Source organism: Camellia sinensis, chromosome 5 (genome assembly GCF_055761805.1).
Source record: "Camellia sinensis isolate YWXY chromosome 5, ASM5576180v1, whole genome shotgun sequence".
NCBI lineage: Eukaryota > Viridiplantae > Streptophyta > Magnoliopsida > Ericales > Theaceae > Camellia > Camellia sinensis.
Window position 1 is genome coordinate 183,443,563 of NC_138965.1, and position 16,826 is coordinate 183,460,388.

At 37.3% G+C, this 16,826-nt stretch overlaps 1 protein-coding gene and 1 long non-coding RNA gene across 3 annotated transcripts; one reads left to right on the forward strand and one right to left on the reverse strand.

Annotated features, from left to right (window-relative positions):
- Positions 1–1,717: 1,717 nt before the first annotated feature.
- LOC114263019 (ARM repeat superfamily protein) lies at positions 1,718–16,385 on the reverse strand. 2 transcript variants are annotated; one of them, XM_028203513.2, is made up of 9 exons: positions 15,845–16,385; positions 13,690–14,040; positions 13,385–13,600; positions 11,502–12,151; positions 9,998–10,094; positions 9,849–9,902; positions 9,653–9,759; positions 3,756–3,964; positions 1,718–2,567 (listed from the first exon to the last, which is right to left on the reverse strand). In XM_028203513.2, exons 1-9 carry the CDS (start codon positions 16,067–16,069, stop codon positions 1,933–1,935), a joined length of 2,544 nt encoding a protein of 847 aa, XP_028059314.2. In that variant the 5' UTR covers positions 16,070–16,385; the 3' UTR covers positions 1,718–1,932. The 2 variants fall into 2 exon arrangements, with proteins under 2 accessions (XP_028059314.2, XP_028059313.2); XM_028203512.2 differs by having other exon boundaries at positions 3,750–3,964.
- Positions 4,869–5,837, forward strand: LOC145791039 (uncharacterized). The gene is made up of 2 exons (XR_014330666.1): positions 4,869–5,221; positions 5,259–5,837. It is a non-coding gene; the product is annotated as an uncharacterized LOC145791039 (long non-coding RNA).
- Positions 16,386–16,826: the final 441 nt, after the last annotated feature.

Below are 16,826 nucleotides of genomic sequence, written 5' to 3' on the forward strand. Positions count from 1 at the left end.
CTGTCACACATCCAATATGAATTATTGACACTTGTTAATATCTAAACATCAAACAAAATTTCAAAAACAAAGTAAGTTTTCTTTCAATACCAAAATATAATATAATAGTTGAGGATAAAATATTTAAAATTATATGACTACCAAATTCAATTTGTATTTGAGTTACCTGCAAATCAATAATGGGTTCATGTCCACATATTGACATGAATTTTTATATGAGATAAATGGATCTTACGAGTGTTCAATACTAACACAACTCATTTAATATTTAGGTTGTCGGATTGTGTCATATTCGTGTCTGTGTCAAAATTATGATCAATCTTAACGTACTAATTACATGTACGGTATGAGTTAAAACTATGATCAATCTTAACGCACTAATTACATGGTACGGTTTGAGTCGCATGTTACATATTACATTTTTTCATTAATTATTTAACAAGTATATCAATTAAATATAATATTAAATGTGTTTCATGGGTAAATATGATGTCTTAATCTTAATTAATATATTTTTTAATATTAAACTTTATTGATTTTTGTATGAGAAGAACAAAAATCTCTAACTGTACTAACTACTGTCAACAGTATGTTTTGTATAATGAAATGGGTTAGAATAAAATGTTCATCACATTTGATTTTTAAAAGCCTATCTCCGTATGAGAATAAGTTATTTTATCTTAAAAATTAAAAAATATTACAAATTATCACGTCACTCTCTTTGCTTTTTTTTTACACGTCATTTTATAAAAAAATTAAAATAATCAATTTCTAAACCACCCCTACCATAATTCAATTTTTTTTTCCCCTCTTGTTTTGATCCTAGCTATCTCATATCACGTCTTTGAAGAAGCCTTGGGATGATTGCAAAGCATCAAACAACTGAAAAAAACCACTAGCATCAATTTTTTTACAACTTAGGAATCATCATCCATGTAGGCATTTGTCCAAGTTTGTCCTTATTGAAGCAAACTCCCCACAACAACAACAAATGGCTACCATTTTTTTGTGTGCCCTCTCTCATTTTTTTCCTTCCATTTTTTCCCTTCTATCTTGCTTCTTTGTTTTTTGGACCTCTGTTCAGCTTGTATAATGGCCTCTAAGCTTAGTGGCACGAAAATTTACCTCCTACTTAAAGTGGAAAAAATTTAAAACTTTAAGAGACCAAACTAGAAAAAAACTTATTTTTAATAATGCCAAAACCGTGACCACAGTTAGCTGTTGGACCACAGCGAGAAAAATTAAAGTCCAGAGGCCAAAATGAAAAAATAATTAGTTTAAAGACCAAAATGAGAAACAGGCCATGTTTTAACACAATGTTGGATGATGGATTTTGATAGGAATTTAAAAAGCAAATAGAAATGAATACATATTTCAGTCACATTTGCTCACCTTTTTCTTTTTTCCCAAATCTCCAGCCAAATCTATTATCCAAACACGGTCTAAAGGGACAAAGTGTAATTTATCCAAAAAAGAAACTATTATGAACATCGGATCCTATAAGCTGAACCAAATGGAGCATCTCATTTGACATTTCCACCTACCAAAAATTCATGCCATCAAATGAGATAATCCTAGTTTCAGTTGAATCCAGCCGGACCAGCACTGCCACAATCAACTCCCAACTTCTTCTCTCTCTCGCTCTCTAAATTGCTTTACAAAAGAGGCACAACGAAAACAAACAATGTACAAATCCCACAAAAAATGCAACAGAAACTTTAGAAGGAAACATGTTACTCAACAAAGCTTAACCCAACTGTTCAAGGGTGAACTGTAAAAGTTTTATGTAGCTCTAAAGGAACCAGGTTACTATGAACAATTTAATTGATAACAAAGCTTCATTATATAGCAAAGCTGATGAAAATGGATAAATATACATACCTTTTGCAATTCCTCAGCACGAAGTATAGAAAATTTGGCTTTTCCCCATCATCATGTAGGTAAAGTCCTCAGCAAATGAAGCGCTCGCGTCCACTGTGGTCTTTGTGATAGAATGATTCTCCTCAATGCCGGAACTGCCCCTGCAGCTACAATAGCCGAATGGTTCTCAGCATCCATACTCAGATTATATAAAATTGCTAATCCTGCTTCAACTGCCCTCCCCGTCCCTTCTTCAATCAACTTCACCAACGGGAATATTCCCCCCTCAGCAGCAACCGCTCTAGTCGAATCTACAACCCCTTCGGAGATTATTCTGTTCAGTTCTACAACCGCTGCTTCTTGCACTTCCGGAGACGGGTTTTCAATCTGCTCCATCAATCTTGGGATCGTCTCGTAAAGAGTAACCTCCATACTGATTGGACTCTCAAAGTCTATGTTGGGGCCGGACAAAGAGCTGAGTTTAACCAGGCAAGCAGCGACCCAATCCTTGTGGTGAAGGGGGATACTTGATGTGAGAATTTTACGTAGCGATGTTATGAAAGGAGTTGGCTTTATGGTGCTTCGGAACTTGTCAAAGTCGAGCAGTCTTGTTAGTAATCGGGATGCCGCGGATATTGCAAGACCAGCTTCTTCAATTTCTAGGGCACGTAGTTCTGGCTGCTGACAGTCTATATCGGCTTCCATGTCTGCTTTATACCAAATTGAGATAGAGATTATAAAATAGAAACATTTGGAGCATTTGGACAACTATAAGAATAAACTCTCTTTGGTATTTCTAGATGAGTCCACTTGGTTGCAAGTGTAGTGTCATTTTTAGAACCTTAGGCAAAAATATAGAATAAATAGTCTTGAACATATTAACTCGGTTGAAATTTCATGTTCCTAATATTTTGTAACACCACTTCCAGAAAATGGATAATCATTATGACTTCAACTTGAGAGAGAGAGAGAGGACTAAAGGATACCAAGTCTATGTAGTATCCAAATGCTGCTCAAAATCACATTGTTTTCATATAAAAAATAATGAGAATCGATTTTATCACTGTATTAAGAAATAAATTTCCAAATACACCAATAGCCCCCGGAGGAAGAAGGATAAAAAGGCACAAGAAGATCCAAAACAAAATCAGAACAAAGTGTAGACTTTTTTAATGGAAACCAACGATTAGCTTCCCAAAGGTCTTTCTCGAAGAGGACAGTAGGACACAATGGCCTCCCCAAACTTGTTTCTCTTAAATAGTGATATATACCATTTTGACAGAACACTTGAATCCCCACACTCTCTCTCCCTCTCTCTCATACGTAGATTAGCCCAATGCCAACTCTCCCACCACCTCCTACCAACGAAGGTGAATTCCTATTTGTTCCACAACCATGCATCCATCAGTCTTTCCTCCTTTTCTAGTCAACAAATCCATGGCCAAAAAGCCCAAACCGCAAAAGTTGCAGCCATAACTGCCAGTAACATTGCATTAGCATTGAACTATGAATCTGCCATCCCAATAACAACCATAAAAGCTACCAATGCTCGCATCTCTATCCCCATCAACCTTCCACCTAGTCCCCAAAGCACCTAAATACCACTCCCACTTTGATGCACAACAAGTTATGACATCCATTTACATGATTTTTAGGGTATATTGTCTTAACAGTTGACCTAAGTTGTTTTCTCCCCTCCATTTTTTTTTTTAGCTATATATATATATAGATTAGTTAAAAAATCAACATAATTATTCAGTTAGGGTATATAAGATTACAAGACCATTTATCAGTTGGTGATTGCCAAGGTCACCGAAAAGGGAAGAATTGAACAAGCAGACCTTTTGACAAGTTTAAACTTAAATATCAAAGGAAATGAAATTTGTTACCTGTACCATTCACAATTTTTTGTTGGAAAACAGCACCCAAACTAGATTCGATGTCCACTGAGATGATTTGGTCGATGCATGGCTCAGCCATTGTCACAAACTCAAGGATGGAAGCTGCTTTTATTTGCAAATTTGGGGATGACAACTTCAGGATCTGAACAAGGCGAGCAAGGGCAGCAGAATCCAACAGATCTCTTGCATGGGCAGTTTGCAAGCTGTACAAGAGTTCATGTTGTTTAGCATGCAGATTCATAAAGGAAATATCAAGTGCATACTGTCGGTGAAGCCGCAAATGACTTTCTTTTACTCCATTTAAGTTTTTTTTCACAAAAAAAGTATCAAAGGTAATTAATTGAAACCAAAAAAAAAATAATAAAGTTTATCCCTTTTTCTAACAGAATAAAATAACCACCCTAAATTTGTAACTAGTCTCTCACATTCCAACAAAATATTCTAAATAAGCCACCCATCAAACTACATAGTCAGTGGTGTATGAGGTGTGATTCCAATTTCTTAAAAAAAAAAAAAAAAAAAACAAGGTGTGATTCCAGTTTAGCCTTTCAGAGCAATCAATGTTTTTAGGTAACAAACGCATATTAGTGGTTTGAAGATGGGAAGATACAGAACCATGCACTTAGGTTGGAGAGAAGGTTATAAACTATGAAGCACGGTGTTAAAATCCACCTACTCTCCACCTACTTTACCCACTTAAACCTACTCCACTAAACCTAACCCACTACACCACTACCACCTCACCTACTCCACTAAACCTAACCCACTACACCACTACCACCTCCACTTCACCTACTCCTTACCTACTACACACTCACCCTCTTCTATATATAGGAATCATGAATCATTGTAATAGAGATCAATATATCAATCAATAATAATACATACAATTTATTCTCTCTCTTTCTCTATACATTATTTTTTACATGGTATCAGAGCTGGTTTAAAACCTAGTATTTTCGCTTCCCCGGCGGGCGGCAACCTCACCTTAGCCGCCCGCCGGACCTCAACCTATTCCGCTGATAAAATCAACAAAGATTTGTGCAACTGTAGTCATGTGTGAGGCTGATGGAGAAGAATTATTCATCTCATATGACGAGACAGTCTGGAACTGGAAACACTGCAACATTCTGCTCTGGAATTCTGCAGCAGCTAGATTATAGCTTGGTTGAGTGCCAAGCTTTGGTTCTTTCACCCACTCTTGAACTTGCCCAGCAAAGTGTGAAGGTTCATGCTTGTGTTGGAGGGACTAGTGTGCGCGAAGATCAGCGCATTCTCTCCAGTGGGGTTCATGTTGTTGTTGGTACTCCTGGTCGTGTGTTTGACATGTTGCGGAGACAATCACTTCGCCCTGTTTACATCAAAATGTTTGTCTTGGATGAAGCTGATGAAATGCTGTCACGAGGTTTTTTAAAAATCAGATCTATGATATTTTCCAGTTGCTGCCACCCAAAATCCAGGTTGGGGTGTTCTCAGTTGCTGCCACCCAAAATCCAGGTTGGGGTGTTCTCTGCCACAATGCCACCAGAGGCTCTTGAAATCACCAGGAAATTCATGAATAAGCCTGGAAAGAGAAAAAGCTCATGCTAGGATTTGCGAAGTGATTCGCTGCAGGAATTTTGGCTTTGGATGAAACCCTTACCATACTCCACTCATTCTCTCCAACTGTTCTAACTTTTTATTTTTATTATTATTATTATTATATCAAATAATCAATGCACTCATGTTCCCCACTAACAGTGTCCACTTTTGACCCAAACCATTTTCAATCCATCATTTCTCCTTCACCTTTTGCACCCCACTCACCGACTCTCTCTCCACTTTATCACATGGGTTTGTCCCTCTCTCTCCTCCATTTGATTTCAAAAATCACTTATTTTTATTTATTTTTTCCAAGTCACTTTTCCTCTTTTTTAAATACCCCACTTTATTTTGAAACAATCGCACTGATGTTTTTCATATAATCCATCTATAAATATTTTTTATCTATTTTCTTTCTCCCTTGTTTTCTTTCATTTTATTTTTATTTTTTCAACAAAACACTCCCAAAAAAAAAAAAAAAAAAAAAAAAAACAACATTTTACAAACTTGTCATTTCTTCATGCCGGGGATCAACCCCGATCAGCATTTTACACCATAAAAAAAAAAATAAAAAAAATAAAAATAAAAAAAAAACACAAAACAAAACAAAACACAACCAACACAAATCGGAACAGTGGGATTTTTCTTCTCGCCTATTCTGCCGGTCTTTTCTTCTTGCCACCGTCTTGGGCGGCCCTTGCCGGTGTTGCCTCCGTGTTTCCCACTCCACTGGGCATGATCACTACTCCCTGCTCCTCCACTGCAGCATATGGCGGCCCTCCAAATCGGAACATAAAACTGGCCTTCCGCTTCAGCTCCTTGTTTTCCGCCTTTAGCACACTTATCTCTGCTCGCGCATCCTTATACATGCGTTGGAGCAGAGCCAGTTGGGCGTTTAACTGCTGCACCTCATTTGTCCTACTCTGCAGCCGGTTCGACAAATTTGTAACCGCAGTCATGGTTTCCACACATGACTTCAAGGTATACTGATTGGCCTCCACATCCGACTGCACCGCCATTTTTTGCTCCACCGACCGCATCGGAAAGTTCAACGGAGCAAAACCAGAGGTGTTTGGTTGAGGTTCACTGGCCACCGCACCAGTTATTTCTCTTGTGGACTCGTTCAGTTCTGGAAAGAGCGTGAGCAGACCACGGGAAGAGGAGGCCATGTTCTGGGTAGCTGGACGGGAAGAAGAGGCCATGTTGCTGAGTGTTTCAGAGACGGGTTGGTTACAGAGTATTACAGAGTTTCTTTCTCAGCAAAGGAAGAGTTGTTTTCAGAGGATTTTCAGAAGTTTTTTTGTCTGCCTCAGCCTCAGCATCAACCTTGGTTAAATAGCGAGGCAGCCACGCGTATCGCGTGCCTCTTGCCACCAGACGACAAAACGGGCGCGCAAGCCAAGGCGCCCACGTGCCTCGCCATCATGTCCGGCACACCTTTTGATGAATTGGGCACGCCTTTTGATGGCACGCCTTTTGACAAAATTGGGCACACCTTTTGAGGGTGCAACTTCTACAACGGTCCGACATGACCCTATAAACTGTCCCGACATTAATTTCGGTTAGCTCCTTTATGGGTCCGACAAGACTCTGTAAACTGTCCCGACATAGATTCCGGTTAGTTTCTACAAGGGTCCGACAAGACTCTGTAAACTGTCCCGACATAGATTCCGGTTAGTTTCTACAGGGGTCCGACAAGACTCTATAAACTGTCCCGACATTTGATACCGGTTAGCTTTTTCAAGGGTCCGACAAGACTCTGTAAAGGGTCCGACAAGACTCTGTAAACTGTCCCGACATTGATTCCGGTTAGCTCCTTCATGGGTCCGACAAGACTTTGTAAACTGTTCCGACATTGATTCCGGTTAGCTCCTTCATGGGTCCGACAAGACTTTGTAAACTGTCCCGACATTGATTCCGGTTAGTTTCTACAAGGGTCCAGCAAGACTCCGTAAACTGTCACAACAACTGTCACAACATTGTCTTCTACAATGGTCCGACATGACCCCATAAACTGTCTTCTACATCGGTCTGACACCACCATCCAGTGTCCTCTACACCGTTATGACACCACCATACAGTGTCCTCTACATGGTTATGACACCCCCATACAGTGTCCTCTACAACGTTATGACACCACCATCCAGTGTCTTCACCAATGGTCTGACACGACCATACAGTGTCTCTTATCCTCTTTTATTTTTATGTATTTTCTTATTTTGTTACTCTCTCCAAACTCAAGTTGGTTAGTTCCTATCCCCCTTGAGTTTGCGGGGGGCTGTTAAAATCCACCTACTCTCCACCTACTTTACCCACTTAAACCTACTCCACTAAACCTAACCCACTACACCACTACCACCTCACCTACTCCACTAAACCTAACCCACTACACCACTACCACCTCCACTTCACCTACTCCTTACCTACTACACACTCACCCTCTTCTATATATAGGAATCATGAATCATTGTAATAGAGATCAATATATCAATCAATAATAATACATACAATTTATTCTCTCTCTTTCTCTATACATTATTTTTTACACACGGGTACTCCAAAAATAGTGCCGTACGAGTACTGGGTACTTACCGGGTGCGGGTACGCGTACCGGTACGGCGGTACGCGTACCGGGTACGGCAAAAGAGGGTCCGGTACGTTTGGCTTATTCGGGTACGGCATGGGTACGCCACGGGTACGGCGTGGGTACGCCATGGGTACGCCAAGGCCAATTTTTTTTTTTTTTTTTTTTTCTGCCCTTGCAAATTAGCAATTATTATTATTTTTTTTTTATTTTTTTTGGTGCCCTTGCAGATCAGTAATTTTGATGTTTCTCTGATGTCCTGTTTGTCTGTATAAATTGTAGAAGCATATCAACAAATGATTTTAATGTTTTTAAAAAGCAATTTGAACAAAAAAAAATAACAAGGCCTATAAAGGGTAGTTCTGTGTATGACTATGCATTATGCTTTTGCTTTAGATCCTCCTAGAATTTCTTTATAAAATCTTTAATCATAACAAACTTTTAAAGTTTATGCACAAAACATTAAAAATTGATACTGTATTAGTTGATTAGTAGTTGTTGGGAATGATGCAATTTTATGTATTATGCAAATTGCAATTGACAACCTGCACCAATTGAGAATTTTTTTCCTTTATTGTTGGTAATTAACTTTAAATCTTTCTTTGGTCTCCTGTTATTTCTTTGGTCTCACCCTATAAAAATAGCAAATTGATGAGCAAAAAGAAAGATTTTAAAAATAAATTATGATCACAAATTCCCAGTGCATAACATATCAAAGTGAGAGATTTCACAAATATTATTTTTAACGCTTAATGGTTTTAAATTATAGGAAAATGAGTAGTTCTTTTTTTAGTTTTGATATTTAATTTTAATTTGTAGGTTGGATCCTTTAATCAAAATTATATTTAAAAAAAAATAAAAAAATATCGGCGTACCGTAGCCGTACCCGTATCGTACTTTTTTTGAGTTTTGCCGAATCGGCGTACCCGCACTCGTACCCGTACCGTACTCGTACCCGCACCCGTGCTTCCTTGGTTATAAAGCTGGCCCGGAACTTTGATTTTCCATCAACTTTTTTACTACCACATAAAGTAAAAGAGAGTTACTAGAACCCTACATTTTTGGCAGCAATCAATGAACCAAGTCAACAACAATGTAACAATTTTTAATTCATAAAGTTTAAGCCTTTACTCCATGGACATTGTTGATATGCTTTTATGTGCCCGGGTGCCCCTAATGTGCAAAAGTTTCAAATCTGCCTAACATTTGCATGTCAGGAAACAAAGGCATGGCCAAACTTTCAAAACCATCTAATTTTCCACATCTATATCCTATATCCATATCTACACTGACAGCATAATACCTTCCAAAATTACTTCATGCGTATTGGTTTGTACATGTAACTTAGGTTCAGTCTCCAATTCCGTTGTCCTATTCCATCTCTGGCACCAAATATATAGATGTGAAGGTCATTAGAGTAATTCTGCAGAGTAATTCTGCAGGCCCACCCCTTTGGTAAAAACTAGAAACTTAAACCGAGTATGATAAGCACCAAAAGAGACCTATCTAAAACGATATCTAGAAACCAGTAACATTTGCAAAAGACAAATCTAACTACAAAGAGATTATTACTAGAATCCATTTACATTTGCATCCTTCGTTCTTATGAAAGGTCACCACTGTTACATTAGTAATCAAGAAAATCATACAATTACATTTACTATAAATACGAAATTGAAGGAAATAGTGACAACAAATTCTGACATGGAAACAAGCATGAAAGAACCTGGAAGTTGGTTTTGATACTGGTGTCTCATTCATGTTTCCAGCTGATCCTGTTGTTATTGTTGTGTCTTGTTTCTTCTTTGATCCATTAACTGGTTCATCATAAAACTGACAGATACTACACACAAGGTATTAGAAAAGCAAAAAATAAAAAGATGTAAGTTCTCATGAAATTCAGTGAGCAATATCTGACTGACCTTCGATTTCATTTCTTTACTGGGGTCTAAAATCCGAGCAAAAATATACAAAGTCTGCGATTCATAGAAATTTTTTTCAATTTCAACAACACTAGATGCAAATGCATTTTGCCAAAAGATTTGGGTGAGAAACTAAATCACTGCACTACCTTTTCCATCAAGCTTTCAGAGACTTCTGAGTACTTCAGTGAATCTATCAAATAGTGCAAAGCGCCTTCTGCTTCAATTATCTGGCAAACATCTTTGCTGCAGATAAAAAATTGATCAATGGTAAGTTAGAAAACTCAAACACACTAGTAGTGACATTTTTGTGGATAATTTATGATAGAGAAGACTGGTAAATATCACTTCAATAAAGAAAGAGGTGCTGGAGTGTGAAACTAATACAAAGTTCTTATACAAGAACAAGATAGCATATGAACAGAAACACATTCATACACACGGCACTAGCTGCATGCACAGTCATCAGGGTCTATGACAGGACATGCTTAAATAAAAGTGTACTACTCAGATGTTCATAGATTATAGTCATTGCATGTCTGAGTGGTCAAAAAGTCCACGGATGCAAAGAATGCGCTTATTACAAAGGTTTCTAATCAAAAGACCAGAATAGCAAACTTAAGTAGAAATAAAAAAAAAAAAAAACCCTCCACCTTTCACATGCTTTTCCCAAGCTCTCTGACTTCATCACAAACCCCCCTCTGGCCCTCTCCCTTCCCCAAAAAATAAAATAAAATAAAATAAATGAAAAGCCACTAGCACCAAAAAAAAAAAAAAAAAACCCTCTGAAAAATTCGAATAGGAAAGACCTGGTCATTAGCTAGGAACTCTCGCTCAACATCATAGATACCTTGACGGTCACACAAGTTATCCTCCAGAGTGGGAACACCCAATCATTGACTGGAGAAGTGTTTCCCCTTATTACAGGATTCAGTGTGTTGGCAATTTTTGTAAACAAAACATTTTCTATGTGATTTCCATTTAGGTGTAAATGTTGAGTATCCAAGTCTACAAGATTAAAGATGTTTAGAAACAATAAAAAGCGCTCTCCAATAAGATCTCAGGTATAACTACATAAGCATACTGCATCAGTTCAGGACCTATGTTACATGGACTCAGTACGGGTGTCAAGTGGTAGGTATATATGTAATTGTATGATTCATCTAATTCTCATGTCCAAGGCCACAGGAACACAACAAAATATATACATTGCTTAATACACTTATTTTTATTTTATAGGGTAAAATGTTTCACAAGGTGCCAAAGAGAATCTCATGCATAATACAGGGGTTTTATGCATAGTTTTATGACAAACTCAAATTAAGGTTGGGAGTGGGAGTGGGAGTGGGAGTGGGAGAGAGGTTCGATAGTGAGGAACGAGGCCCCCATTTGAGTTTCCTGCTACTAAGATTTTACTAATCTACTGAGTAAATTCTAATTGGTAATTTCTTTTAAAATTTTGTGTATTCAACCGCCTCTAGTACAAACGTTTCCGCTTCTGCAATATCACCCTTCACGCCATATAAAGTTTTTCCTTCTTCTGCAACTTTCTGTCCTAATTGAACTTTCCTCATTCACAACTAAGAATGTTATGTTGCACTACTACTCTTATTCATAGAAACAAGGACTTGAAGCAAGCACGGAATAAATAACCTGACAGACAGCCTCTCCAAAGCATGAATAACTGCCAATCGAACAGCATCACCATGATGGTCTAATAGCCGAACTAGATGCTTGACAGCTCCAGCTTCCTTAAAAGCAACCCGCATATGTTCGTTGATAGATGCATCAGCAATTGACTCTGCCGCTCTGGCAATAGCTGACTCGTCTTCTAGTCCAAGAATCAAAACCAGACGAGCAACACCATCCACCCATGGCAAAAGGGTAAAACAGCAACCTGAAGAGGATTCACTCTGAGATTTTTGCTCATCTTCCATTTCTATAGCCCCAATGCGAGCAAGAAACTCTTGTTGTGTCCGTCCAACTATTGCATTCCTCTTTGCTTCCCCTAGGTTGGCATCCTTGTCCTGAATATTTAATCCAAGAAGTAATTCAGAAGCACCATACCTTGAGGGTCCTTTTGAGCTCTGTTCAATCTCCGTACCATCAGGTAAAGAAGGCCATGAATGCAAAGCTGGTTTGAAGGACTTGTAGGCAGCAGCACCAACCAGAGGCACAAGAAGTAGATCTTCCTCCATAACAAGAATTCTATAGTACTCATCTTTAGCAAGTTCCAATAAAGCACTTCTTGCTTCTTTTCTCACGATCTTTGATCCCTCTACATCTGTTTTCAAGAGCTTCGCCTGCATTGGTTGTTCAAGGTAATAAGAATCTGTAACACGTGATACTCTCACAGATAATGGTTTTAAATTACTTTTTTTTCAGGTTGTTGACTGGTCCCTAAAAGGGTATTGATACAAGATTTTGCATGGTAAAGCCCAAATACAACCAATAAAGAGAAGCCAACCATTGACAAAACCAAACCACAAACAAAACATAAATCGGCAGAAAAGTTTTCAAGTGATAATATTCAGTAGAGTTATACACATGATTCCGTACATGATCATTTATTTCATCCATTTACTTGTAGAACATGGAAAACTCTGATATTAATTACCTAAATCAAAGCAATATTGAAACGCTAATAAGTTATAGTGGAGGTTGTCCTCAACCAAATTGGCCATGTCCAGTTTCTTTCTTGTATATATAAAGATGTAAAAGAAATTCATTGACGCCATGAAAGATGGTACCTCTCAATCACAAGCATACAAGGCCCAACAATGTGAAGATTCATCGAGGATAAGATGCACTAGTAAAACCAAATAACTTACTAATTATATGTGAACACGCATTTGCCTTTTCAGTGGGCCAATGAGATAAAAAAATTTGGTGCCATCATGCTTTAACAAATTTTTCTTCACGGAAAAATGGTAAGACAGTTGAGGAGAGAATGTGAGGCATCACATCTTTTACAAATCAGAAGTAATAATAGCAAACAAGAGTGATACCTCAAATAAAAAGGCATAAAAATACATAAAAATATTTAGATGAAACCTCAAAAGATATAGAATAATACTTTTCATGGAGGGACTTGGAATGGTTCATGTCGAGGGTTCATAGCTAAACCACACTAGACATGTCAAGATGATTGTCCAGATTTCAGTGATAAATGATGCCCCAATTCATGTTGGCTTCAAGACATAAGATGTATGCATAGTATCAGTCCATCTCAAGTCTGCAACACAGAAATTTATATCGAGGAATAGGCTATGTGTACCAGATTAGCTTTAAGCCTTCAGTTTTCCAACATCTGTGAAATTAAGAATCATGACCAAAAAATGAACTCCTGCCACAGTAATTCAGCTAAACAGCCTATTTTCATCTTTTCTTTATTTTTATCTTGTTCATCTCTTTCGTTTCTTATGCCAGATTCTTTTGGCTTGGTATTGACTTATTAAATTCAGCAGACCATTCAATTGATATATAGAATTCTGATTGTTAACTGCTTTTATAAATAAATAGTGTAAAGTCCTCACCAATTTTGGAACAACACCTGCTTCAACCATGACCTTGTGATTAGAATGGCGCAATGCCAAATTAGCCAAAACCCCTCCAGCAGCTTCTTTCACTTTTATGTCCTCATCCTCCAAGAACTTGATTAGTAAAGGCAGGAGATCAGAGTTTACAATTTTCTCATGAAATTTCTCATCTACAGACAAGTTCCACAATGTACATATACTTTGCTCCTTTACCTGCAGCACAGATTCAAGCTTTACCTCTATTTTCTTTGTCCAAAAAATATTTGCAGATAAGTACCAATGATAAGGCAGCCTTTTCATACATCAGACGTCAAAGAAGATCGGCTCAACAGGGCAGTTATCTCTTCTATTGCCCCACTTTCTGCAACTGATTCTCTGTATACATTCACTGAGGACATCATTCTTAATAGCCCTGCAGCTGCTTCACATGTAGAACTAGAGTCTGATTTTAGAAGGTTTACTGTGAGATTTATGGAGCCACGAAATTGCATGATGGCATCAACATTTTGTTTTCCTCCTAGTGAATATTTCCATAGTGCAACTATCGCCTGCTCTCTGTCAAGGGCATCATTATCTAACCCAAGCATACGGACAAACAAGGCCACGTAACCATCAGCAGAACTAGATGAGCTGCCTCTTAATGCCTCAACGTCCTGAAATTAAAGCGAGAATATTTTCAATAGTGTGCAGCTCAAACAGAAGAACATTTGGCAACCTTATTGAGATATATGTAACAAAAAGAAAATGAGAGAGAGAGAGAGAGAGAGAGAGAGAGAAGAGAGAGAGAGTATATTATAGATACAAAATATCTGTATATGTCAGAAGTATTTGTTTAGAAGAAAAAAAAAATGTAGGTCAACAAAACGATTCTTAAGAACAAGAATAGCAATCAAGTCAAATGCTCTGGCATCTTTTTCTCATACTTCAAAGCAATCAGTGTATTAAAGAGATAAATAAATATCCAGGGTTGTTGAGCAAACAGGGGTACCAAAGTTTTCAGGTTAAAACTAAAATGTTGAGTAGCTTGTCAAGATGCCATCTAACTAGATTACAACATCAGCAATGTGGATAAACATAACACACATCAAAACCCTTGAGCCACTAAAGATACACAACAGAACAGAGAGTGTTTGCACAGTGAATGCTAAAAGAAGGTCGAGTGACTCAGAGAGTCCATTGTTTTTACCAGAATACAATTGAAAAGCCCAACGAGCCCACAGTTCTCCTTAAAACCTAGGTATTAAGGAAAGGAAAACTAGAGCCTTATAACTAGCACAGATGGGGCAACTCTAGGTGATGTGGGACACATTCCAACACATCCTCCTGGACCACAACATACAGTAGCCGGACAAACGGCACATCAATCACAAGTATTAAGGAAAGGGAAACTAGAGCCTTATAACTAGCACAGATGGGCAACTCCAGGCGATGTGGAATACATTCCAACAAATACTTGGTATGCATTTACTTGTTTTTCTTTCCTGGCATTTAAATGAGTTTAAATTTTCGTTTTAAGACAGTGAGCCTGATCATATGAAAAAGAGGGGAAAATGAAAAAATTGACAATCTTTTAAACTCTATTTACTATTATTTGATGAAAAATCCAGCCCATTTTCCCTCGAGCATAATGAAGACAAAACAAACATGCCAATCTTTATAGCTATATATCAGTCTAGTCACTCAAATTACACAGCAGAACACATTAATTACAAATTTCCCTTTGAAGGCAGTTGAGGAACATTCGACCAGATCCCCCAACCATGTTTCCCAGGAAGAGAAATTGTCAACAATGCCAGCATTCAATACTGCACTCCCTATCAAATGTCTTTAAACCCCACAACACCAAAATAGCATAACATCTATTCTATTATAGAAAACACACAACTCACTTGGTATGAAAATTTGTCACATAATTTTGATTCCCAAAAAACCACAACAAAATTATATTTTTCCCAAACATTTACCTTGCTTAGCAGTTATTGAAAGGATTAACATCTAAAATCAAGTATTCCCACTACTCAACACAGACTCTCTCTTCACTCTCACCCACCTATGATCACCATAATTACAGTTTCAATTGCATACGGAGTGTGCTGAGTCTTCTAGCCTCCAAAAAATAAACGACAAAAATCGAAAAAACACGATACACTTTTCATCACCAAACTTCAAAACTTATTTCAGAAATCTTTTTAATTCTTTTTTTAATATTTCAAAATCACTTTTCATCCAAATTCTGACACTACTAAACAATGCCCTGAATGCACGAGGCATTTCATTGAAACAGAAACCCGTTTACACTATCAAATTTTTATAGCAACCTGAATTTATATATGTAACATTTGGGAAAATGAAATAAGTAGTAATTTTTTTATAGCAACACTGAATTTAGACAAACACAAATACATGTATATATAACATGTGGGAAATATATTGAATTGAAGTTAGTTTAGAGCTTACAGAAGGCGTTGACTGTTGTGGGGTGGCACCAGCTGAAGCCCCACCATCACTGTAGACTCTTGAGGAGAAGACTCTTCGGATGGAGCTTAATTTTGGGTCAAATCCATGACGATTGTTTGAAAAGTAAGAAGCTTTTGAACTAACTTTCAAATGGGTGTGCGAGCTCTGGCGATGGAGGTTGGGAGGCTTGAATTTGAAGTGAGTTGGGATTGTTAAAGCCATCATGGATAACTCTTGGAGGTTTTGAGCTTGATTTTCTAGGAAAAGAAAACGAGAGAGTGTGCGAGTATCTGGGGTTTTTCCAAGTTTTTTTTCCCCTCTAGTGCAGTGTTTGCATGGTGAGAATCTGATAGAATTCTACAAATGCGAGTTGACAGTGTCATATACCACAAATAATCTGTGATTTTATGAGAGCACAGCATTAATACATGGCTGTGCAACTTCTCTTCTCTTGCTATTCCTGATTAGAGAGGAGTGGTGGGTCCCTTGCTGAGGTTTTTTCACTCGAATTTTCTAGGGCATCCCCAAGGTTTTGAGATCTGTTTTTGGAAGTCTTTTTGACAATTTTTAATTGTAGTTAAAAAATTATTATAAATTGCTATATTTTTTTTTATATTTTTTTTTATAAAAATTTAAAAATTACTTAATTATTATTGTTTTTTCTTAATAAAGAAATTATGGTATTTTTAGAAAATTATTATAAATTTATGAAAAAAAATTATAATTATAATTATAATTATTAATATTTATAAATTTTATTATTTTTCTGTAATTGTTTTGTAGAATTTATACTTGTCACGACCCAACCCCAGGGGCTTAGAGTTGGAATCGTGACTTACTAACTTATTCTTATTCGAAGCAAATTAAGTTGCGCAAGCGAAAATAAAAATAATTAAATAGAAATTTTACTACATTTTACTATTCAAAAAAAAAAGATACATTTCTAGGGCTTTCGTTATTTTCTTATTCAGTGACCAGCCCC

Excerpts from the sequence above, each read along its gene's own strand:
- LOC114263019 (XM_028203512.2), bottom strand. The coding sequence starts at position 16,069 with ATGATGGCTTTAACAATCCCAACTCACTTCAAATTCAAGCCTCCCAAC. Across the intron at positions 9,760-9,848 it reads GTAAAGAAATGAAATCGAAG|TTTTATGATGAACCAGTTAA; the intron begins GTCAGTCAGATA and ends AGTATCTGTCAG. Across the intron at positions 2,568-3,749 it reads AAAAATTGTGAATGGTACAG|ACATGGAAGCCGATATAGAC; the intron begins GTAACAAATTTC and ends GGTATAAAGCAG.